The sequence below is a fragment of the Puma concolor genome, chromosome B3 (genome assembly GCF_028749965.1).
Source record: "Puma concolor isolate L17-30 chromosome B3, mPumCon1.1.hap2, whole genome shotgun sequence".
Classification (NCBI taxonomy): Eukaryota; Metazoa; Chordata; class Mammalia; order Carnivora; family Felidae; genus Puma; species Puma concolor.
The window spans coordinates 45,852,718-45,878,449 of record NC_141672.1 but is presented as its reverse complement, the minus strand read 5'-3'; the positions used below and the strand labels follow the sequence as shown (position 1 = coordinate 45,878,449).

At 43.2% G+C, this 25,732-nt stretch overlaps 2 protein-coding genes across 8 annotated transcripts in view; one reads left to right on the top strand and one right to left on the bottom strand.

Annotated features, from left to right (window-relative positions):
- The window catches only part of FBXO34 (F-box protein 34), a 90,509-nt gene extending 81,089 nt beyond the window's left edge, over nucleotides 1-9,420 (top strand). For all 7 annotated transcript variants that reach the window (XM_086709690.1, XM_086709691.1, XM_086709695.1 and 4 more), the window contains one exon: nucleotides 6,145-9,420. In XM_086709690.1, the coding sequence (XP_086565816.1) occupies nucleotides 6,145-8,293 (2,149 nt within the window). In that variant the 3' untranslated portion in view covers nucleotides 8,294-9,420. The remainder of the gene's footprint in view (nucleotides 1-6,144) is intronic.
- Nucleotides 9,421-16,467: 7,047 nt separating this feature from the next.
- Nucleotides 16,468-25,732, bottom strand: part of ATG14 (autophagy related 14) — a 40,045-nt gene continuing 30,780 nt past the window's right edge. Inside the window, exon 10 of the mRNA XM_025919726.2 lies at nucleotides 16,468-19,432. Within this exon, the coding sequence (XP_025775511.2) occupies nucleotides 19,126-19,432 (307 nt within the window). The 3' untranslated portion in view covers nucleotides 16,468-19,125. The remainder of the gene's footprint in view (nucleotides 19,433-25,732) is intronic.

Sequence of the window (25,732 nt, the reverse complement as noted above, 5' to 3'; positions counted from 1 at the left end):
GGTCTTTCAAGGATTAGTCTATTTTAATTCCTCTGGCCTTTTGTAAAGGAAGAAGAGCTTTTAACTATTCTGATAAAAGTGGACTCCTGGGGTGCCAGGGTGGCTCAGTCAGTTAAGCCTCCGACTTCGGCTCAGGTCATGATCTCACAGTTTGTGGGTTCTAGCCCCACATCAGGCTCTATGCTGACAGCTCAAAGCCTGGAGCCTGCTTCGAATTCTGTGTCTTCTTTCCTCTCTGCCCCTCCACCACTCACCCTCTGTCTCTTTCTCAAAAATAAATAAAAGTTAAAAAAAATTTTTTTTAAGTGGACTCCTTTTTGGAGTGCATTCCTGTACCTTTAACATAGCAGAAAGAAACTTGGGAAATGACTTATTTCCTAGTCTGTTTCGATAGGCAACGCCATACACTGAGTGACAAGTTAAAAAACAAGCATCTGTCTTTGATTTTAGGCCTCCTATTAGCACTAAGCCTATTATTAGCCCAAAGAGAAATCTCATCCTTTTCCTCTATTCTGACCCCATATTGCCATTTGATTCCTCATTGATCAAATTCACTCCTCCATAGTCTAGAGTTAGTTACTATGACTCTTTCAACTTTGGGATTTATCCAAGCACTTTTTTTTTTCTAAACAAAGTTAAAATTCTCTTCCATGGCTCTATTTTGGGATTGTACGCTGTGTTTATTTATTTATTTTTTAAAAAAATTTTTTTTTCAACGTTTTATTTATTTTTGGGACAGAGAGAGACAGAGCATGAACGGGGGAGGGGCAGAGAGAGAGGGAGACACAGAATCGGAAACAGGCTCCAGGCTCTGAGCCATCAGCCCAGAGCCTGACGCGGGGCTCGAGCTCACGGACCGCGAGATCGTGACCTGGCTGAAGTCGGATGCTTAACCGACTGCGCCACCCAGGCGCCCCCGCTGTGTTTAAAGGTGAGAGTTTTTCCAGCTTTGTTTGAGCTGAAAACAGAAGTTAGAGTCTAAAAGGAATACTGGAATTATTTGAAAACAGAATTTTGGCTTTTGTTTGGAGGAAAGTTGTTCAAGTTTTAATTGATTCATTGTTATATGTCACTTTATTCCTGGAAAGGATTAAGATGGCAGGTATGTACAAAGACTTTATCACAGCCATGCTTCGTGAAGGAGTTGGTAAGGTTCACTTTGTCACCTTCCAGTTACTCCTTCACCATGAACTTCTGGCTCTGCCCTACTCACCCACTGTAGTTCTTACAACAGAGTCACCAAGGATCTCCATTGCTAACTGGACACAGTTATTCATTGACCTTGCTATAGGGTCTAAAAGTGACTGTTCTTTTATGAACATTCTTCCTGTTTATAATAGTAATATATGTAATATATGTTCATTGTGAAATTTTGGAAAATAACATCTGTAATCTCCATCCAGAAAATGTTTTTCTCATTGAAATGGTTCTGTGGCAACTGCCTTATTCCTTTCCTCCTATTTTTCTTGACCCTACCTGTGTCAGTCTGCCTACTAGATATCTGTTTTACAGACAACACTTTTTTAAAACCCAACTGTCTCTCTTCCCTGCTCCAAATCTGCTTAGCCACCTTTTTTCACCATCTCACTGTAAGGTACCACTGTTCATCCAGTTGATGAAGCCATAAGATGAGGACCCATCCTTGACACCTGTCCCTCAACCTCCATTTATAATCAGCAGCTAAAGTTCCTGTCTGTTGTTGCTTATTAATTAATTTACTTGTTGTCTCTCCACTCCCAGCACCTTAGCTAGACTGATTATTCTTCACCTACCTCAGTTTCCCAAAAGCATCATCTACTTTTGAACCTCTTAGGACTTGTGTATCTTCCTTTAGGGCTTAGCTTAGAAGGTCAGGGCTTCTCTGACCTATTTCTACACCCTCAAGACTGAGCTTGGTGCTTGTGGTTCCCTTATGTCCCTTCATACACCCCTTCCTTCTGTATATTGTCCCCCTGCTTAGATTCTCTCAGCACCCATATTATCTTTATAAACACACATCATATTCCATTGTAATTGTTTATTGACTTCTCTGTCTCTGTAAGGGCAGTGACTATGTCTTATTCATAATTGCACTGGTAATATCCAGCCCAGAGTGTTTAGTAAATTTCTGATGATAAATGGATAGTAGGAAATGGGTGGTGGTTAGGGTGAAAAAAAAAATTAGAAGCTGTTATGTTAGTTTTAGGATTCTGGCTGCTTTAAAATTTGCATCTTAAGTGATGTGATTGGCCTTCTGTCTATCTGGTCCAGTAGTAATGGTTCTGTGCATAAGCTTCCAAAGTGTGAAGTATGGTAGGGCAAAGCAGGAATGAAGCTGATAGCTTGGCTGGGTGGGCTCTACCTTGCATTCCATTGATAAAGAGGTTAGGCTTTCCTATAGGTACCTGTAGTGGAGCAGAGATCAGATGGCTGCTGAAAAGTAGGGCAGTTGTGCCAGAGATAAAGAGAAGAGCATTTTAGAGACTTGGTGATTGGATATGGGGGTCAGGGAGGAGGAATCTTTAAGTGACTCAACTTTCTGGCTTGGTTGGCTAGGTACTTGCTGCTTTCATTAACTAGTTGTTTTGATTTTTTAGATTCTTTTTGACATCCAGATATATCTACTAGGCAGGCAATAGGATATGAAGTTTGGGAGAGCATGCCACTGGAGAGTCATCAGTATATGGTTGTTAGAACTATAAGACAGCACTTAGATGTACAGCCTAAGATTAATAACGGTCTAGAAAAACAAGGAACTCTGAGGAACATGGACTTAAAAGGCTGGGGAAGAAGAGAAAAGAGCTGGGAAAAAGCATTGTCAAAGAAACTGAGGAGTTCGAGTTCTAGGGGATATTTGGCAATAAAAGACCATTGGCCTGTTTTGTGCTTTAAATGGAATAACAAGAAAATGGTTCTGTCTTTACCCAGCTGTTCAAATAGATGCTTCAGTGTGGACTGTCTGCAAGGCTTTTTTTGGGCAGGTCCACTTCACCCCTCTTGGTGTCCCAGCACCCCAGCCCAAATCTGGGACCCCACTGATACTCGTACATCGGATCTAACACATGACCTTTAATCCCTTCCAAGTTAAATCTAAAGGTTGAAAACAGATCTCAGAAATTCTGGATCTATTCCCAGAAATTCTGATTCATTGTACCCAGGGATCTTAATTTTTTACAAGGATATTTCTGAATGTCTATGGAACACTCGTGTAGGTAGGTGCTATAGCAGCATTTTATTTAATTGCAAGAGAGCAAGACTTTCTTATGGTGAACTTCAAAGTACAATTGTGATTAAGAGATTGGCAACCATGGAAACCTGGCTCAATCTTTCCACAGTGCCTGTGTTTGGGGAGGGGTGGGGGTAGGGAAAGCGCCACCATCTGGTGTAATCTGTTGGAGATGTAAAGTTTCTGCCTTTCGGGTTTTTGGGGGAGAGCTCCTGGTGCCCTGCATCATATCCTCGTGGTCTACCACTGATTTCAATGCAAATTCAGATTTCCGTAGTTTCTCACTTGAACTTACTACTCTTGCCACCACTTTTCTGTTTTCTGCCTCAGGACATTCAAACCCAGCAAAGGAAGGAGGTTGGTTAATATCCTGGGCCACCTTTAATTAGGGGACAAGAGCCCATGCCTCATCATTGTGCTTTCTCCAGGGGTCCCACAGACTTGTCCGCTACCCTCCAGCAGTCACCCTGATGATGTCGAATGGCTGTATTGGCTTTTCTCCTTCCTTGGTTGTACCTTTCCTCACTTCTATTCCCTGGGATCATCTCCTATTTTAGTCCTGCTAAAGCCCTGTCTATTAGCAGTGTGTCACTTGAGTTGACTATAGGTTAGTAAGTGCAAACAAAAGCCTTCTGTAACTACATTTAGTTTCTTCTTAATGTCCCTGTCTATCAATAATAGCACCTAAAATAATGTGTGTGGGAGGAAGGCGAAGAGAACATATTGTGCAATGCAGAATGGCACACACATTGCTGAAGTTTAAATTTATTCACACTCTGTAATGAGATCATTATGTGAGAATTTATTGGATTTTTCAGCAACCTCCATTTCTCTCCCTTCACTTAGAAGGACTGAAGGGAATTTGAAAAACCAGAAAATCGTTGACCACGTTAGCACTAGATATACCTCTTTTTATTCGTCATTTATTCATTTATCTATTTTATTCATATGTATTCATCTTGTTTTGAAGAATTCTGGGTGGGTCTGTTTATAAGACTAAATTATATAATATAATGATAGAAAGCTATTAAAAATGCTGTAATGCAGGAAGGGGGCACATCACAGATTTAGGATAGAAATTGCCAAAGATAGTCAAGAAACCAATCTGATCTATTTCAGGATAATTTTGAAAAGGTACTTTGTCTTAAATGCAAGACTTCTCTTTACTTAGCTAGAAGATATTCATATTCCTGTTTCTTCTTTTAGCTGAGCCTAGACAAGGAATTAAGAGTTGAAAGGTGAATTTGTTCTGGATGATCACTTTTCATCCTTGACAATTAGAAGTAGTATCTGAAAGCAGTTATCATAGAGGCTGACACATTGCAGGCACCAAATGTTTTAAGGTAAATGATAAAGGTATATGTTGAGTTGCCAAATTATGTGTGTCTTAGACTGGTATCCCCACGATTAAGAGTGGGGAAACTCTATTTGCCTAGCCGTGAGGGGCTCGTACCACCAACCTGTGACTGCAGACGTTTATTTTAGTTTGTAGGTTTATTTTGTAGGAGACCAGGCATCCCTACAAAACACTTTTTCTCAATACACAGTGTTCTGTGTAACAGTGGATATTTTGTTGTAAAATTGATGAGATCATTAGATAATTTAGTATTCCAACTCCTCAGTTAACATTTCAAGTCAGACCCAGAGAGGAAGTGACTTTTCCAAGGTACACTCACCATGTTTAGCTAGTTAATGATATAGCAAGGACTAGAACACAGATCTCTGCATGTAATCCTCTTTCTAAGATGGCTCCCATCTCCAGCCCTGGTCAGGGGACAAAACAAGGCATTGTTTTTTCTGCAGTAGTTCAAAATGGTTTTTAGACTTAATAAGGATTATGTGTTCTGTGTTTGATTTAAGGTATGTGGAGAAAATTTAACAGTTAAGAGCTTATACAAATAGATTATTTAGAAAGTCAGGACTAGTAGATGGGCAAAGTACATAAGCAAACAAGTGATAAATTATAAACATCTATAAGTATTGAACAGTATGGGACCAGCTTAGAAAGCAGGTACAACATTTTGATAGACTGGTTTGCAACCAATAAAAAGCTAGCTGTGGTGACTTAGAAATCATATCAGTCTACTGGAGATTCTGGACTGTTCTTTATCCTTTCCTTTTATACTGTGCCTTATACTTGGAAGTCTTCAGTACTTTACATTAAAAAAAATACATTTAGGGGCGCCTGGGTGGCGCAGTCGGTTAAGCGTCTGACTTCAGCCAGGTCACGATCTCGCGGTCCGTGAGTTCGAGCCCCACGTCAGGCTCTGGGCTGATGGCTCAGAGCCTGGAGCCTGTTTCCAATTCTGTGTCTCCCTCTCTCTCTGCCCCTCCCCCGTTCATGCTCTGTCTCTCTCTATCCCAAAAATGAATAAACGTGAAAAAAAAAATACATTTAAAGGACTAATTTCACATACAGAATGTTAACTAATGTCAGCTTCTGAAATTCACTGTCTATTCAGTCTGAAATTCTCCAGTTTATCTTCTGGCCTATATACCATGGAAAGTGGTTGTTTTGCTCTTGTTAGTCTTGATGTACACATTAAAAACTAGCTGAAATAAGAGTTGGTATGGTAATGATTTAATGAACTGACACAGTGTTTCTGTTACTTGCTAGAACCATCTGAGTGTATGTTTAAAAACTTTTCTGGGGCGCCTGGGTGGCTCAGTCGGTTAAGCGGCCGACTTCAGCTCAGGTCACGATCTCGCGGTCTGTGAGTTCAAGCCCCGCGTTGGGCTCTGGGCTGATGGCTCAGAGCCTGGAGCCTGCTTCCGATTCTGTGTCTCCCTCTCTCTCTGCCCCTCCCCCGTTCATGCTCTGTCTCTCTCTGTCTCAAAAATAAATAACACGTTAAAAAAAAAAATTAAAATAAAAATAAAAAAAACTTTTCTAAAAACAAAATTACCACCTTAATCAAATATGTCTTTCTTTCTTGTAGAGCCTCTGTTATGCACCTAAAGCCATACTGGAAACTCCAGAAGAAAGAGCGACCTCTGGAAATCAGCAGGGAAACTTTGAGAACTCCTATGAGCCACCACGAAGCTATAAATGATGAAAAATGCAAAGCTAGCTACATGAAACCAAGTGTCTTTCCTTCACCCTCTCTTGGTAAAGCGTCATCTCGAAAGCCTCTTGGGATTCTTTCTCCAAATGTTCTGTGCAGTATGAGTGGGAAGAGTCCGATAGAGAGCAGCTTGAATGTTAAAACCAAGAAGAATGCACCGTCTGCATCAATCCACCAGGGTGAAGAAGGGGAAGGGCCGCTTGATATCTGGGCTGTTGTGAAACCGGGAAATACCAAGGAGAAAATTGCATTCTTTGCAGCCCACCAGTGTAGCAATAGGATAGGATCTATGAAAATAAAAAGCTCCTGGGATATTGATGGGAGAGCTACTAAAAGAAGGAAAAAATCAGGAGATCTTAAAAAAGCCAAGATACAGTTGGAAAGGATGAGGGAAGTCAACAGCAGGTGCTACCAGCCTGAGCCCTTTGCGTGTGGCATTGAGCACTGTTCTGTGCATTATGTGAGTGACAGTGGGGATGGCGTCTATGCCGGGAGGCCTCTGTCGGTCATACAGATGGTTGCCTTCCTCGAGCAAAGAGCCAGTGCCCTGCTAGCTACATGTACGAAAAACTGCACTAACTCACCTGCTGTGGTGAAGTTTCCTGGGCAATCCAGAAGTGTGCCCCCAGCCTCCGAGCCCTTTTCTGCCCCAGGAGCTTGTGAAGAATCCACGGAAAGGGGAAATTCTGAGGTTGGTGAACCACAGAGCGAGCCAGTCCGTGTCCTTGACATGGTAGCCAGGCTGGAGTCTGAGTGCCTGAAGCGGCAGAGCCAGCGTGAGCCTGGGAGCCTCTCGAGGAATAACAGCTTCCGTCGAAATGTGGGCCGCGTGTTGCTTGCAAATGGCACTCAGGCTAATGAAGGCAAAACAAACAAAGGGGCCTTGGAGGCACCAGACACTCAGGTGAATCCTGTGGGGTCTGTATCTGCGGACTGTGGCCCCTCAAGAGCCGACCATTGTTCTCCCAAGGGGGATGAGTCCTGGGACGGTGCTCCTCGGGGCTGTCCGTCGTTGCCAGCGAGTGTGAATTTCCTCATGGACAGTGCAGAATTTGAGCCAGATCAGCAAACTGCCCTGAAAAATGGCAATAAATATGATGTGGAGATGACAGAAGAACTTGTTGGGTCATCTTTTCCTGCTGGCACCTGCCCTCAAGCCATTGAATTGCCCACAGATGCCGTTGATTGTCTGAGTAGAGAGCTCGTGCCGCTTACTAGCCAAAATCCTGATCAGAGAAGAAAGGAATCTTTGTGCATTAGTATCACTGTGTCCAAGGTAGAGCAAGGCCACCCTTCTAGTTTAAAGCCCTGTGAAGACCCACTTCCAGGGATGTTGTTTTTTTTGCCACCTGGTCAGCACCAGTCAGACTGTTCCCAGTTGAATGAAAGCACAAGGGAGTCTTCCGTTGCCGGCCACCTTCAGGATGCTGCTGAGGGTGACAGTACCACTGAGGAAAAAAGTGTTTCAGCTGATTCATTTGTCCTGCCAGCCTCTCCTGTGGAAAGTACATTACCGGTGCTTGAGGCATCCAGTTGGAAGAAGCAAGTGTCTCATGACTTTCTGGAGACCAGGTTTAAAATCCAGCAGCTTTTGGAGCCTCAGCAGTACATGGCTTTTCTGCCCCACCACCTCATGGTGAAAATCTTCAGGTTACTTCCCACCAAGAGCTTAGTGGCTCTTAAGTGTACCTGCTGCTATTTCAAGTTTATCATTGAATACTACAATATCAGGCCAGCAGATTCCCGCTGGGTGCGAGATCCACGATACAGAGAGGACCCTTGCAAGCAGTGCAAGAAAAAATACGTGAAAGGGGATGTGTCCCTGTGCCGGTGGCACCCCAAGCCCTATTGCCAGGCATTGCCCTACGGGCCAGGATACTGGATGTGCTGCCACCGGTCTCAGAAAGCCTTCCCTGGCTGTAAGCTGGGGCTTCATGACAATCACTGGGTCCCTGCGTGCCACAGCTTTAATCGGGCAATCCATAAGAAAGCAAAGGGGACTGAAACTGAAGAGGAATACTAAAGTCTACATGAGAGGCGATAGAAGGACTGGTTTTCTAGAATTGCAGAACCCCACCTAGAGCTGTAGAGCTACCATGCAAGTGAGTGTTGCCTCTCAGAGCTGTCACTGTAGGCGAATCCGTACGTATTCCATCAGGACTGCCATTGCTCAGGCAATTTTTAAACTCTTGCTTTACGAGCTGTACAAGGAAATCGGTCTCATTGTTTTATAGTGGCACCTCCCATTTGGTCCAGGGTGGTACCCCATGGTTTGATTCACTTGGCTGTGAATAACTATGCCTATTCTCCCAAATCAAATCCATCCTCAAACGACAAAGACTTGCCACCATCAAGGACATTCAGAAGAGTTCATTGCAGACTATGCAGGCGATCCCCAAAAAGGGGTTCCAGAATGTTTTCAAGCACTGGCACCATATTTGAAATAAGTGAATAGTGTCCTCTGGAAAGAATAGCAGCACTCTCGGATGAAAAGTATGCTTACAAAGGAAAAGTCAGGCACCTTACCTTAGCCCTTGTATGCTTGATCTGTGAGATTGAGGTTTGTGGTTGGAGATGGATTTCATGCCCTGTGGTGTTTACAGTGTATATAATGGTTGTGTTTTCATAGGGCTGTGAAAGTGCACATTAAACCCGAGCGCCTTTACCTTAGATGAGTGCTTTTGACCCCTCTGTAAATAACACTATTAAATCCAGTTGTATAGCGCGGATAGCTGACTGAAGAGAATCCCCACAATGCAGCTAGGATAGTGTTGCGGCTACAATTGTGTGGGTTTTTGTTTTGTTTTGTTTTGTTTTTTTTTTTTTTTTGGTCTCATCTTAAATTTGTACATCCTGTATAAAATATGAATGTTTCCCAAATAAACTATGAATGTTTCCTGTATAATATATGAACGTTTCTGAGAAGAAACTCTAAATAGTTAAGAGGTTAACCTGTTGAAGATACCAAATAATGGTTTAACTGGACAACCTTAAAATTAGTATAGAGAAAAATCCTTTGTTATATTTTAGTGATCCATCAAGAATGAGAGAATATTATATAGTCAGATTATAACATTCTTGTCTACTCTTTCTGTCTGGTTATGAATTTTTTTTTTTTAACTTCAATAAAAACATATATCTTAAATGGGACCTGAGTTTTGCAGATTTCTTTTCCTCCCTTTTTGAGGTAATATTGGAGAATTATGTTGTGAATTGAATCGTTAAGAGTTTAAGGTTTTTTTAGTTGTTAGGAGAAGCAGGGAGAGAAAATTGTTTTTCTGCCACGGGAAAGAGACCACCTTCACTTAACATTATGAACTTACATTTTTGCAACACTTGAACGCTTATTTTGAATTTGTTCTACCCAACACGCACCCACTGTATCTCCTGTTGGAGAAGGTATTATCTAGAATGTTCTCACTGCTTGTCTAGGCATAACTAATCGTTACTAAGTGAGGATACATTCAGGTCTATGGTCATGTAATGCTGGGTGCGGCTGGAAGGTATCAGACCCCAGAAAGCTCTGTGGAGGACCTAAAAACTAGTCTTGAAATCAGGCACCCACCAGAAACCCTTGTAACTGCTGTCACCTCCAGAGAGTGGCTGATGGGGAAGTGATTGAGTAAAGGCCTCCATGGCTCTGAAGGAGAGAGCTGTAAAGGTTGAGTAGGCTTTGGCTCGGTCAGCAAAGCAGAGTGGGACAGGACTGGAGCCAGGTGGAGCCAGGGTCACCTGTGGCTGAGGTGATGGGTGGGTGGCCCTGGAGCTGCTTCCACACTGGAATCTGCCTTGGCCTGTTCTGCCCCTTATCGGTAGGCAAGCTGCTCCTCTCCAAAGAGGCAGTACTAAAACTGAAAAGTGTCTCTCAATGCTGAATGAGTCTGTCCCTGGCAGGAAACGACAGTGACACCTCTGACATGCTAGGCCAGAGCCCGAGACTCACTGATGCGTCTGTGATACAGGACAAGGAGAGGCTGAGAGAGCTTCCCTTTCCTTGATGGGCTCTGTGCCCTTCCTCTGGTCTTGCCCCAGTGGAGGTATGCTGGAAATGCTTTTCAGCCTGAGCGCCCTGGGCTGAAGTCTCCAGTGCTCGTCCTCCTCCCCTGGCCATCTCTTCATACCTTCCAGATTGCGTTGTCATGGCTTGTGATTTAGGATCAAAGCAGATCTGCACACACGGGATTTAGAGGACAGCTGGGTGTGTGGTAAGTGCCCAGAAAACGTAGCTCTCGTTGCTGGCTGTTGGTCCTCCATTTGCCCAGGTGGACACGCAGTATAAATAAACCATTCTTTTGGTTGGTTTTCCCAAGTCAGCCATTCAGGATCTGGTTTTCACATGGGACGCAAAGCTGTACCTCAAGTTGACCGAGAGCAGAGGACAAGGTAAGAATACCCCAACCCCATCTTGGCATGTGATTCTTGGCCTCAGAGATCACGGACGACCCCTTTTGAACTTTGTGGCAGGACCGAGTTCCCAGTGCTGTGTGAATGATGGGGGATTTTAGCAGGTTGCATCAGAGGCCACCCCCTCCCTGGTCTTGATTTAGAGGAGTGTAGCTTTCCCCTTAGGGGAAGGCGCTGTGCTTCAGAGCCCCCTAGTGCCAAGCTGGAGGAAGCAGCCCACTTGAAATTTCCTGCCACAATGCAGCACTAGCCGCCTTCCTGCACTGCTCCAGAACCTTAGACTCCTAAGAAAGGGAAACAACAGTGTGGGCACCAGGACCCTAGCTTCCTCCACTGCCACGGGGACACAGATTGAGAAGACTTACACCTTTCGGCTTTTGCTCAGAGGCTCTGATGTGCCTGGCTTAGTTTTCCTCTCCATTAGGAAGAAAAGTCAGAGAAATCTGGGAATCATCCCTGGGGCAGTTCAGCTCTTGTTCCCTGCCCAGTGGATGATGCCAGATAGCCAAGGCAGGAATGAATTGGAAATGGAAAAGGGGCTAAGATAAAAAATTTGTATCCAGGCCTTATCAAAATGACTGGCATTAAAATGGCCATGTGAAGGAATCCTTCGAAACTGACCACATACCCTCCCTGCCTTAGCACACTGACAGTTCTGTGCCCTGGAGGTGCACACGACCCCACCCCATTCTGCCCACCTTATTGGGCTGGGTGCCTTTCAGCAAGCACCCTGTGTACATCTGCCACGTGTCCTGTTTTATGTACTGACCTTGCTCCCCCACCATGGGCTCATAGAGGGTAGTTTGGTCATGCCATCCCCTCAGTGCCTCACACACAGTACATGCTCCATAAAACGTTAATAATCCTCTCTAGGGACCACCTTAATGTGAGGTGCACTGGCAGGTTTTGATGGCTCTAGGCTACACGAACTTTCCATCGAGTATGAGAAACCTGAAGTGGGGAGGATAAAGTGATCTAGGAGAATCAGAGCTGGTCCCATGGGGGCATTCTTGGTTAGGGATGCTCCTATAGCGGCCCTAGATTTGTGCTGGGTAACTCAGTTTTGCATTTGGTATGATCTGGGCTCTGTCATTGCAGGTGGCTCCTGACAGCAGGCCGATTTGGGCCTTGGGGCTGCAGAAGGCTGTGTGCTGACAGTTTCGCATGACCTAGGAGCATCCTTCCTGGGCTCTGTCCAGTTATCCCTTCCAACTTGGACTTGTCAGGGCCTCCCTGCCAACCTTTATGGACTGGCCTTGGAGACTTTTTATTATGTGGGTATTCCCAGGCATTTTCCATGGTTTTCACTGCCTTCATTTCTTCTTCACTCAGCAGACTGGCTGTTTGTCCTTTCCTTTCCCCACAGCCTGTCTCAAAACCAGAACGAAGCCAGTCTGCACTAGACTTCTTGCTGTATAATAACAACTGATGTTCTGTAGTTCTTCTGGTCAGGTACCATGCTGCAGTGAAATGCATTGTCTGCTGTGCACAGCACCTAGCACTGGGGGAAGCTGATCATTTCTATCCCTGCTTTCCCCCTGCGTTCAAACAAGCTAGTGTTGCAATCTTTGTGAGTTGGTAAAAGTACCTCTGTGGGAAATGTGCAATCCCTTCTATTGACGTGTATGCCATTCCTAAGTTTGTGGCCATAGCCGGTGTTTGCACAACCTCATAGAAGAGCAAACATCACTGTAGTCATGCTCCGGTGGGTAACTTCCAGGGTATTTATGCCTAAGCGAAACCACAGGCAGCACCCCTATTCTAGGTGGCTCATTTGACTGTGGTATTATTTTAGAGGAGTAGAAACACTGGTGTTGGTAGCTGGGAAGGGAGTCAGGAACAGAGAGGTGACAGTCTCTTACACTGCAACAACCCTTGTGAGAGGGGATATTCCTCTAAAAAGCAAAATGAAACCTAATTCCCTCAAAGCTCCCCCCTACCCCATCCACTCTTTAACAGAGAAAAGACCTCAGGACAAATCAGTTCAGGGACCCTTTATCTCAAATTGTCTTTGGATTAAGGTGAGCTATTAAAAAGACGTTGAAAATTAGAAGGCTCTATTAAATGTTTGGCTTTTCTCTTTGGAATGATGAAACACAGCCCGGATTAGGTTCTAAAGTTAGCATTTAGGGGGAAAATGACATACAGCTGGAATTACTCTTGGAAATCCTTTGTGTCCATCACCCAGTAGACAGTGATGTATACCATGAACAGTGGTGAGAAACGTGTAAGGTACGAAAGAGGAGGTGCTCTTGCTGAGTGACCAGCTGTGTGCAGCAGAAACGGAGACTTGAGGAATTTGGCACATCCCATCTCCCAGTTAATCAGAGCAGTAACGCCTGTACTATTTAAATTACTTCCTTTCTGTCTCCTCCCCCCTATCAAACAGTTGACTTATAAACTGGTGTTTTCAGGTCTCTATTAAGTAGTATGAAAAATACGATGTGGTTCTTCAAAAACCAAATTCAACCTAAGTTGCTAATCAGGAAGATGTAGAGCAAGGTTGTATTTGTGTCAGTTCCCCCCTCCCCCATCTAAGAGGTTAGATGCCCTATTTGCACAACTGGTGTTTGCAGGCCACCCGGAGAAGAGACGGAGCCAGGGCTGACCCATTGGCCTTCCTTATTCTGGGACTCAGCCGTTGGCCTTCACTGTGCTCTTACTCTTGAAGCCTCCTCTGTGTAGGCAGTTGAGCAGGATTCTCCTGCAGGGTGTGTGGCCTGCTGTCAACAGTTCTTCCACCACATACTTGCCAGACCCTCCTGGGTAGGGATGGTGACGCAGCTGCCCCAGCACCCAGCTGGGACCTTTTCCCATTACCGCATTCTTTTCCACGGCCAGGAGTCTGGGCCTAAGACCCCTGAGTTTGTTCCAGTCTATACTCAAAAGATTCTTCATTGCACAGGGTCTCAACAGGAAACTGAGGGCACGTCCAAAATGAGTGAATTTGAGGAGGATTTATTATAAGGGTATGTGTGTGGGGCAAGTCTTCCCCAGTATTTTTCAGGCTCAGGGCAAGAATACAATATAGGACCCTTCTGCAGCCCCTCTCTGCACCCCCATCTTATGTTTTTGCATATTGATTCCATGTTGAAATAATATTTTGGATATCTTGAATATAAAAATTGTACCTATTTTTACCATTTTAATGAGACTAACAATTTAAACTTATACATACAGGTTACATTATTTCCACTGGACAGTGCTGATTCTGATTGGTGCTCAAGATCCTGCATTTTTAAAATACAGACATAACACACAGACTCATTTATTATAATCCCATTAAAAATTTATTGGAGTATAGCTGACATATAGTGTTCTATTAGTTTCAGGTGTGCAACACTGACTCAGCAATTCTGTACATTACTCAGTGCTCATCACAGGTAAGTGTAGTCACCACCTGTCACATACAATGTTATTACAATATCATTGACTATATTCCCTATGCTGTACTTTTCCATCTGTGTGACTTGTAAGCTCTAAGCCCAATGTAGGGCTTGAACTCATGACCCCCAAGGTCAAGAGTTGCATGCTCTACTGAGCCAGCCAGGCATGCCCCGTGACTTATAACTGAAAGTTTGTACCTCTTAATGCACCTTCACCTGTCTCACCCATCCCCCCATCCCCCCATCCTCTTCCCCTCTGTCAATTACCAGCTTTCTGTACTTATGAGTCTGTTCACTTTTTTTAGATTCCACATAGAAGTGAAATCATGGTATTTGTCTTTCTCTGAATTATTCCATGTAACATAATACTCTCTACGTCTATGTCGTCACACAAGATCTTCTTTTTTTGTGGTTAATATTCCATTGTGCATGTATACACATCTTTATCCATTCTTCTATCCATGGACACTTAGATTGCTTCCATATCTTGGCTATTACAAATAATGCTGCCGTAAACAGGGGTGCATATCTTTTTGAATTAGTGTTTTTTGTTTCTTTGGGTAAATAGCCAGTAGTGGCAATACTGTATTATGTGGTACTTATTTTTTGAGGAAACTCTCCACTGTTTTCGAGTGGTTATACCAATTTACATTCCTACCAACAGTGCTCCAGGGTTCCCTTTTCTTCACATCCTCACCAGTATTTACTTGTCTGATATTAACCATTTTGGTGTGAGGTGGTATCTCATTGTGGTTTTGATTAGCATTTCCCTGATGATTAGTGACGTTGAGCTCCTTTTCATGTGTCTGTTGGCCCTCTCTATGTGTTCTTCAGAAAAATGTCTATTCAGGTCAGGATGTGGATTGGGGGTTTTTTGGTGTGAACTGCATAAAGTTTATATATTTTGGATAGTAACCCTTACTGGATACTTCATTTCCAAATATCCTCTCGAATTCAGTAGCTTGCCTGTATGTTTGTTAATGGTTTCCTTTGCTGTGCAAAAGCTTTATTTTGTGGTAGTTCCAAGAGTTCATATTTGGCTGAGGACACATATCCATAAATATGTTGCTAAAGCTGAAGTCCAAGAGATTACAGCATGTTTTCTTTTAGGAGTTTTATGCTTTCAAGTCTTACACGTAGGTCTTTAATCCATTCTTAGTTTTTTTGGTATATGGTATAAGAAAGTGTTCCAGTTTTCCCACCACCATTTAAGAGACTGTCTTTTCTTCATCGTGTATTTTTGCCTCCGTTATAGTATGTAGCTTAACCATATAAATATGGGCTCTCTGGTTTCATGGATCTATGTGTCTGTTTTTGTGCCAGTTCCATAGTGTGACTACTACAGCATCGTAGTATATCTTGAAACCTGGGTTTGTGATACCTCCAGCTTTGTTCTTTCTCAAGACTGCTTTCGCTACTCAAGGTCTTTTGTGGTTCCATACAAATTTTAGGATTACGTGTTGTATTTCTTTTTTTCAGGGCATTTTCTCACCAGATCCTTGGAATGGGATGCTGGTGGTGGCTTTCTCTCATTGAGCATCTCATAGCTGAAGTTCAGGTGACCTGCCCAAAGCCCAGTTTCAAATTCCTGGTACATCTTGTTGATGTAACTTTTAATGACCACCCAACTACTAAGGATAAAGTTATCCTTAGTGCTTCCTATCTGCTTTGCCCTGATTCCCACATCAGTCATGATGGAGCTCTGGGGCTGGGCACCTCCGAGCAGTATACACTAGATAGGAGGAGCGTGTTTGGAAGTGTTACCAGGAGGAGGAAGGGCACTGGCACTGAAGCGTGTGCCCTGTTTGGGACCCTTCTGTCTCCTTGCCCATTTTCCTCCTGCTACCTGGTAGCTTTCTGCAGGTGAAACAATAGGGCGAACCACGCAGCAGTTCCCCAGTAATCACTCTTCTCCAGGATCTAACCTGAAAGGGGGTGGGGGAAAAGGGGAAGAGTGATTCTTCAAAACTATCCGCATTCTCTCTCAACTCAACAGATCGCCTCCAACCTCTGACATTTCTCTTTCTCTCCTGTCCTGAAGAAAGTCTGGGCAGGTTCCATATGGGCACCCTGTAGGCCCCCGTGCATTCCTTCCCACAGAGCTGCTGCTGTGCTACATACACCAAGTCACCGCAGGGCATGTGCATCATAGATGCATCTTTCCAGAAAGTATGTAACTGGTAAGCAACTAGTTTTTCCCAGCTTACTAAAGATAGACGGTTACTGTTAATACCACCATAAGCTCTAATTTTTAAGATTACCAGGCCTTTTTCATTACCTAGCAAAAAATTCTAAAAAGATTACCCTATAATTTGTATGAAGTATTTCAGTCAAATTTCATTCTTGCTACCCTTGAGGTATCAATAGAAACGAGCAATCAGAGCTTGAAAAAGACATATTAGCAAAGTACTGTTAAAAGATTTATTGCAATAATACAATAAAAGTTTAGAAAACATTTGTTATGACTCAAACTGGTTTGGAAGTCACAGAGTAATGGGAAATTCCTGCAACATGACACCACAAGGAGATTCTAAGACACTGTAGTTCTTTTAAAAACAGCATGCTCCTGAATGCTCTTTACCAAATTATCGAAACACGAATCCTTAAATGAATCCTGTCCAACAACACCCAATGTTGACATACTGTTTTTCCCCTTAACTTAAAGATGTGCAAAACTTCTCTTAGTTATATTCCATTACAAAAAAAAAAGTAACAGACCGTTTGAAGCAGCCTATTTGGTGCCTGTAGGTTTTTATTAGTATTACCTTGTTTTGACAAATCATTTTATATGGAAAACATGACCAAGTTCTATGGCTTTTGTTTAAAAAAAAAAAATACCAGCTTCAATTTTTAAAAAGCTGTTTACATATGGTTCTGGCACCTACATGAAAGATTTTAATGAGCAGCAAAGAGAGTAGGAAAAAACAGTGGTTGAAATGTATATTTAAGAATATTTACAGGGTGGATCCAGTGCAAAATAATGAAAACCAAAATATCTCAGCAGTGTAAGCCAGTATGTTGGTGTTCGAAACCACTAAAGGGTTTGATCATTTAACCCTAAATAAAGTGCCTCTAGTTGATATAAACAACAAAATATACCCTACCAATCCCTAATTTCCCATATTCTTGTAAGTTCTGTTGAATTACTCTAGATATGAGTTCTGACCTCTGGATTCTATTCTTTAGCTCAATCTCCCATTCATAGTTTCGTAAGCGGCTTGAGCAAAACCATGACTGTGCATCTTTTAGCTGCAGTCCCGTCTCTATCCCCAAGCCCCAAATGCGTCTTCCAAGACTGGAGACTAAGCTCTTCTTTTTGAGGGTCTGAAATGCCTAGACAACCCTCATTTCATGGGATTTTAAGTTCATTTGGTATTTGTTCAAGTCTGCCGTACCCGTTCTATGAATTTCAGACCTGCGTGGTACAATGCCAGCTCGGCAATCATGAAGCTGAGCACTTAAAACAGACACCTGCTATTGAGAACCAACACGTTTCCTCCCTAAGTGGAAAATCCAGAGAGTCTGGGAACCTGTGACTCCTGGATAGAAATAAACCCTTCTTCTGCAACTCTACCAAACACTAAATAGACCAACAGCAAAAGCTATATAGCACCTCGGATTTGGAGGCAAAGTATCAACTATGATAATTACAAGAAGAAAAGAAGCTAGGGCAAATCTCTGAATGATTTATCTGAGGTACTGTCATGCTAATCACACTAACAAGATATGGTAATAATGCCTGTTAGGAATTTTTCATAGGATTTCTTTTTGTAGTTGTTACATAGGATTTTTTTTGCAATTATTAAAAATAAAAAACTACTTACATATTTGTACATAATGCCTCTACAGTTTTCTTATAAGATTGTCACTAAGAGAATGACAAGACAGACACATTAGCTGAAAATGATCTCCTGGTGAGGAAAAATTCTGTCAGAGCCTTCCCCACGATGGAGAATAGTATCAGCTATAACGATTTGCTCTGCATTTCTGAGTGAAGACAGTGTCCCTAGAGCAACAAAGACCTCTAAGAAAACAAGCAGGATGGTTTTCTCTTGGAAAACCTGCCACCTACTGAATCCCTTAGAAAGAAATTGGGACACCAGAAGAATGACCAGAGGCCATTTAATTAAGTGGCTTTTAACCTGTGCCCAGGCAGGCATTTCACTTACATAAGGGAACAACCTTAATAACTTATTTTTCACTCAGAAGAAAAGTTCAGTTTCAAAATGCACATAGTGTAGATGGTAGGAATTCAATAATCTGAGAATGAACTTAATTCCCTTCAGAATGTAAGAAAATAGTTTTTAAATCTCCAGGCCATCACTGCAGCTGGGAATTCTTCTGTTCATGGATGTAGGTCCAAAAATAAAAAAGACCTTCATTTCTTTGGTGTGTGGGGATAAAGAAAACCAGGAATGTCTGACAAGCTACGACAGCAGCAGCATGAATGAGATAATTTTCAAACTACCCCTCCCCTCCCCCAAAACACCCCCCCTCCTTCCAAACAAACCAAAATCCTTGACCTAAAAACCAAACATGACCAAATCCTAAAGAAATCAAGTATTTCAAATTGCCTGCTGGTTCTCTGTACAAAAAAATGATGGCATAAGAACAAACGCATATGAAACAGTTTGTATCTTGCAAGTCCTGATCATCAAGAATCACTTCCTTGTGATTCTGCCTCTAAAATGTGAAGTGTTCAGGAACAGTCTCCACATCACAAGGACCAATGTGTCAACCTGCATCCATGGGTCCTGTGGCCTGTGACTGAAGGGAGCCCAAGTGAATTTTCTGCTTCAACAGAACACACACACTGGTCTTTCTTCCACCAACACTGGTCTGGGCAGAAGGACCTCTGACCCTGCTGTTCTACTATAAGCATGTGGGTCACTCCCATCGGCCATCTGATAAACAGAAATGCTTGTCTCCCTGCTTTACCAAAAACACAATGGTTTAACCTCTTTCTGTTCCAGGCACTATTTTAACTGAATACATAAACTTTACTAGAACATAGTGGAAGAACAACTATCTTGATGCAAACCTGGCATGTTTTGGTCCGGGTGCGTTAGCGGTGTCCAGTGTAAGCCTTAAACCAGGAGGTCACCGAGGCTGCGGCGGAGGAGATCATTCCACCGGCACTGCTGCTAGCGATGGGCGGGGATACCTGGCTGCTCTGGCTCTGGGAGCCTTCCACAGGCTGGGAAGGGATATCGCAAAACCGGGGACTCGGCAAGTTCTCCCAGTCTGTGCCCAGGTCGGTTTCCTCGTCACTGACGCGCTCGTCGCCACTCTCATCTGACTCCCCGGCAACGCCGGGGTCCACAAACTCCATGGACTCCTCGAGGTCCGCTCGCACTTCAAAGGGTCCCGACCTGTGCACACACAGTGAAGGAGTCTTTAAGACAACCAGCATTGTTGGGGCGCCCGGGTGGCTTGGCCGGTAAGTGTCCAAACTCTGGATTTCGGCTCGGGTCATGATCTCACAGTTTGTGGGATCAAGCCCCAAACTGTCGGGCTCTGCATGCACCATGGAGCCTGCTTGGGATTCTCTCCCTCTCTGCCCCTCTCCCACTGGCGCTCTGTCTCAAAACTAAACGTCAAAAAAAAAAAAAAAAAAAAAAAGACAACCAGCATTGTGACAACACATGACATAAGGCCTGACAGGATAGGAGGTCCGGAACCACCACTCCACCTGTTTCCCAAGTCTGCACTGTGCTCGCTGTTGGTCTATAATTGAGTTTTTCTTTACCTAAATAACTGCCATCCAAGTAATGAACAAAACCACAATACCACACTTTTCTTCAACTCTACCTACTTGATTTGTGAAGATCCTGGATGGGAAAAACCCAACCACTGAGACTAACCATGCTGGTCCAAAGTACAATTCCCTGTTTTATACTACTGTATCATCTATGCATTTTAATGAGACAATTCTGACAAAAACAGTCACTTGATATATACTCTGGTATATTAGTTGGTGGAACGAGAAATAAACGTAAAGGAAAAAACCGTACAGATGTTCTCTGCCTTATGGAAGCCTCCAATTACTGTATTCCTATGACTCAAAAGAACTAAATGGTACGGCTGTATGCATGTTAGCAATGCTCCCTTGGATGGGTGTCATCAGCAGGCTCCTGCACACATTTTAAGATATCCCATAATTTTCAAGGGACACATTTATAACAGAATGAGATATAACTATTTAGATTGTATTCATCTGGAATAGTGCCTACTTCTGCACTATATTTTGGGAGAAAACTATTCCCCAGAGGTCCCTAATGACGTCGTCATCTCCAAATCTAATAACATTTCTCAGGCCTCGCCCTCTGACAGCTCCTCAGCACCACGGTGGAACTGTGTCAGCAAACCCCACCCAGCTCTGCTGCTGCCTCCTTCCCCTGCCCCTTTCAAGTGTTGGTCAGCTCCTGCCTCAGGAGAGCCATTTCCTTCTTTGGCTGGGCGAGGCGGGGGGGGGGGGGGGGGGGGGGGGGGGGGTGGGTGCACAGTCACCCACCCACTTCTCTTCCATGCGGCCATCCACGGGGTGGGGCCAAGTCCCTCCAGCGGCCTCTCTCTCCACCCCCAAGATAAGGACACATGCCTCAGTTCATTTAGCAGTTTCAGTGATATTTACGTTGGGGAAAATGACAGGGGCTAGCAAAAATAACAGAAATGAGAAATACCCTAGAGTACGGCCTGCCATTTTGGCCTATGGCCCAAAATTCTTTATAGCCTTTGTGAAACAGTGCAGCGCTGGCCTCCAGTGCACCTCACTACACCCGCACCTTCCAAATCACTTGCTCCAGGGTCAGGTAGCCTTTGCTCCTCCAAGACAACCCTGCTTCCCAGCTGAAACACAGCAAGAGTAACAGCTAACATTTCTGTTCCAGGCACTGTTTTTAGGGCTTTATACAAATACTAAGTTGAAAGATGCACCACAGGGTTTCCCTTTGGTCTCCTGGGAGCAATTTACATTTCAAAAAGCCCTTCAGACCAGGGGCTCCCAAGTTTACCAGGAGAAGGGTAATTTTGCAAGGGGTGAAGGCAGCAGGAACTGGGAGACTCTCCTCACAACCCTTCTACCTCCCCCTGCAGCTTGATTCTCAAATCAACAACTACTGAAACCAGCACCTTAGCAGAGTATCCCTTTCCTGTTTCCTTAAAAGATTCTCCTTACCTTTCGTTTTCTTTGTTTTTTTGATACCTCTCCTCCTAGCCTCACTGCCTGCTAGAGCTCTCCATCCAAGGGCTAACCTCCCAGGTTCATCTCAGGTATCTGAGCCAGTTGACCAGTCTCAAAACAAGCCAGGCGGGCCTCCTCCCTCATATCACCAAATAAGTCCCCTTCCAATCCTTACCATGTCCCTCCAGCTCAGGTCCTTACTTCACTACTGCCTCCTCCTCGCCAGCGTCTGCCTCCAGTCAGTCCCACCGGCCTCAGCTTGCCAGAGAGCCACCTCTCTCTTCTCGTGGCGGCTGCCTACTAAAACTGTTCACAACTTAAGTATCTTAGCTGGGTTACCCCCTTTCCTAAACACAGAGCTCTCTCATTCTGTCCTGTTGAGCTCTGTTGTCCAGGGGCCTCAGCACCGGGCGCCATTTCAAGCCTTCCTTTCTGCTAGCTCAGAGGCAGAGCCTGCTTTCTGTCCCTCTTCGATGCCACCTTATCCAACTGGTGGGAGACTGCCACGGTCCCCAGACCCCCCTCCTAAAGGGTTTTCCCAGGGGACAGGCAGAAGTGATACAAGGGGAGGTGGGTGTGTGTGTGGGGGGGGAGGGTGATACTTCTTCCAGGCAGAGCTCCCCTGGAAACCACTTGGGTACTTCTCTGCTTGGAATCTCACAGGGCAGAGTCTACTTGGCATGGATGGGAGCTCATTTAAGTACTTCAACTGAAAAAGCAGTCAGTGATTCCCAAAGCGGCCAGTTGGAGCAATTTTTGTTGCCCAGCATACCCTGAGCCACACACGTTACACAAAATTAGCAGAAGAATTAAGTCTCTTATGCTTAATGTCTTTGGAGAATAAAGATTACTAATTTTTTCATGATGCTGGAGGGAATTATTCTTACCAATTAAGGCAACAAAATGATCTTTTTGGTTTTTTTAAAGTCTCTTTTGCAAACTATCTTATTTCAAAAATATTACCTGACAGAATATATAACTTCAAGAATAAACTCTGTGCACTTTGGACGATAATGATGTGTTAAGGTAAGCGCCATCATGATAAAGATTGAATGATATAAGAAAAATCAACAGATATTAAATCCTGGGGAAAATTCTAATGAGCAGGGTAACTGCATGGTCTGTCTCTCCACGGACTACTCAGCTGCAAGAAAAGACAAACACAGGAATTCTGCAGTGGAGAAGGTAAAAAGCATCCTGAGTGGGTGATCAAATTCACATCACCAATGAGGGGACAGGAGGCCACTGTGGCCTCCAGAGTGTCCAGGAAACACTCCTGCCCAGGCAGTGTTCCAGCCTAGAATGCACAGAATTCCTAGAGTCTCAATACAGGAAAACATCAAATTCAGAATCAAAGTTCTATTAAAACAAAGGGAAAAATGTTAATGTTGTAAAAGACAAAGTGGGCTATGAGCACGTTCCAGATTTAAAGAAGGTTAAAGAAACACAGCAACTAAGTCCAACACCAGACTCTACACTGGATCCTGTGCTAGAGGGGACAGTAGAATAAAAGACATTAATCTAGTCCATAGACAAAATGGGCAGATGGGCGGTAGATTAAAATATTCTATCAATGTGAAATTTGCTAATGTTGGTAACTGTACTATGGTCAAGCAGGAAAATATCCCTATTTTTAGGAGATATATGAAGAAGTATTTAGGATCAAGAGCCATGAGGTATACATAACCTATCCTCATAGCGTTCAGGGAAAAAAAAAAAAGTGTGTGTATTTTTAGAGAGATCACACAAATGATAAAGCAAGCAGGGTAGAACAGTAACAAAGGTGAGTCTGGGTAAAGGGTATATGTCTTTGTACTACTATTGTTTTTTGCAATTTTGAATATATTTGCAAGTTTGTATTTCAAAAAAAAAAAGTTTATGTTGGATTCTGGATGGGATCCTCAGTTCAGTTGATCTCAATGGAAACAGAAAATCCCACCCAAGTTCCAGTAACAATCTCTCCAAAGCCTTGATTGTGGCTGAGGCAGGTGTGAAAGAGGACTTTTGAAGCTCTAGTTCCTCCTGGCTCAAAGACCACAGACTCGAATGTCAAGAGCCTGGCTGTGTACACAGACTTCCGTCAGACAGAGCCCCCTGGTGCTAACTGGAGCACTGACTCAAGGGTGAGTCCACAGATAGCTTCAGACCCTCCAAAGAAATCTGCCCCCAGTAGAAGAGTGCCTGTTTTTCTGAACCACCACCAATACTGAGTAGCATCAGTCCTTTCCATTTTTCCAAACTGATGGGTGAAAACTGGAAAGCTGTTTTGAATTACACTTTATTCTCAGTTGAGGCTGAAGATTTTTTTCATTTGAATATGGACCAGTTGCATTTTTTGTGTGTGAACTGCCTATATCAATCCATTGTCTACTTTTTATTAGGTTTGCCTTTCTTTTACAGATTTGAAGGGGTTTTTTGAAAGATTTCTTCAAGTAGTCTAGATTTGAATCCCTTGTCTGCTATATAGATTCCAAAGGGTATCTGTTGCTTGTCTTTTTAGCTTTGTGTATGGTATCTGGTATTCTACCAGAGGCATTTAGAGGTTTGACATAGTAAAATATGTAACTCTTTTCCTTCCTTCATGGTTTTTGGACTTTGCGGCTTGTGTGGGAATTCCCTCCCCACCCTGTGATTATAAAACACTGTCTTTTCTCCTAGTTATTTTCTAGGTTTTTTGTTTGTTTTTTTTTTTTTTTAAATAAAATAAGGTCTTTGTTTCATCTGGGTGGAATGTGGTATGAATTCGACTTTCTCCCTGTATGAATACCCAACTAAGCTCACCATTATTGAGCTATTATTATCTGACGCAGCACGCTACCCCTATCACCTATTCTCTGCATATACAGGGTTTGCTTCTGGACTCTATTCTCGTCTCACTGCTCCACCTACTTGCATGCTAACAGCACCTTGTTTTCATTACCTTTATATGCTGCGTTAAAAGGGGCCAAGCTCATCCTTTACTATTCTTTTTCACAATTTCCTTGCAGACTGTGCTTCTAGTTCAACTTCAGAATTAGCCTGTCAAAGTTCCAATAAACATCTGTTGAAATTCTGGTCAGGTTTCCTTTTGGGGAGAAGTAGCATTTTTATAATACTCAGCCTTCCTATTTCTAGACAATCCTAAGGGTCTTCACTGCCTCAGGCATTCTTTCATTCAGTCCCACACCTCATACAGTGCCTGGCAAACATTCAAGAAATGTGTGTTGCATAATTTTAAGTTTCATATTCCCTTCATATAGGTTTGCATATATTTTGTAAAGGTTATTCCTATACATAGTTTTTGTTGCTACAATAAAAGGAATCTTGTTTTTCATTTTTTCATTGTATCCTCTGACTAGTTGCTGGCGTATAAGCAAGCAGCGGCTCTTTGTATGGTGGCCTTGAATCCGGTCACCATTCTGAAGTATCATTTCTAATAGTTTTAGTTCTCCTAAGTGTCCAGTTCAGTAATCATATCCTCTACAATAATGTCAATTTAGTTTCTTTCCAATATAAACATAGCTTACTTCTCTGTAAAAATGTTTTGCCTCACCTAGGCCCCCAGAGCAACGTTAACATAGCAGTGATAACAGGCATCCTTGTTTATTCCCGACTAGAGAGGAATTCTTTTATCAAACATCTATGTAAGTAAAATTTGTTTATAATTTATTTTTAATTTGCAAGGAGTTTTAACTATTAATAGGAACTGAATTTTATTCACTGCTTTTCTGGCATCTATCAAGCTGACCTCACATGTTTTTTCTTCTTTAATCCGTTAACGTGATGAAGTGGTATATACTGGTTAAAAAGCAGGAGTGTCTACTACTTTCTGGAGTCATATGGGTGCTGGGACCCTGGTTCCACTACTTTCATGCCTCTGTGACCATGGGCATGAATTACTTGACCGTGCTAAGCTTCAGTTTCCACCCGCTCTGTAAAATAGGAGTAATAATCCCACTTGTGATTTAAGGCATGTCAGGCAGTTGGCCCAGTGTCAATAAATATTGGCTCAATAAATATTTGTTCTTATTATAAAGGATCAATATCCTAATGTTGAACCCTTTACAAATAAGGTAGAGAGAATGGCAAGCAAACCCACAGAAATCAGCCACTAAAACTGGAGAGGATTTCTAACAGGTTTGTGTGGCTCGTGAACCAATAAATGGAATGTAAGGTGAGGGGCATGAACTCCCCTATAAAACGGCACAAAATTCTGGTGTGTGTGCTATTTCCTGGAGAGAGTACATAGCTTTTTCCAAAGAGTTCTATGTCTTAGGAAAGTTACTGTTCTAGGTGGGGGGAGATACACAAGCCAGTGGTTAAGGGCAGATCACCACAAAAGTTCACTGCAACGCAGAGGAAGCCAGACATCCTGGCTTCCTGGCCAGTGGAGCGGGTACCCCTTGAGCCTTGGTTCCAGTGTCAAAGCAAATGAACATGGGAAAGGGCCTCCCCAAAATAACTTTCCCACCTTCTGTTTTTCTTTGTTCTCTTTCAAAAATGCCAATAC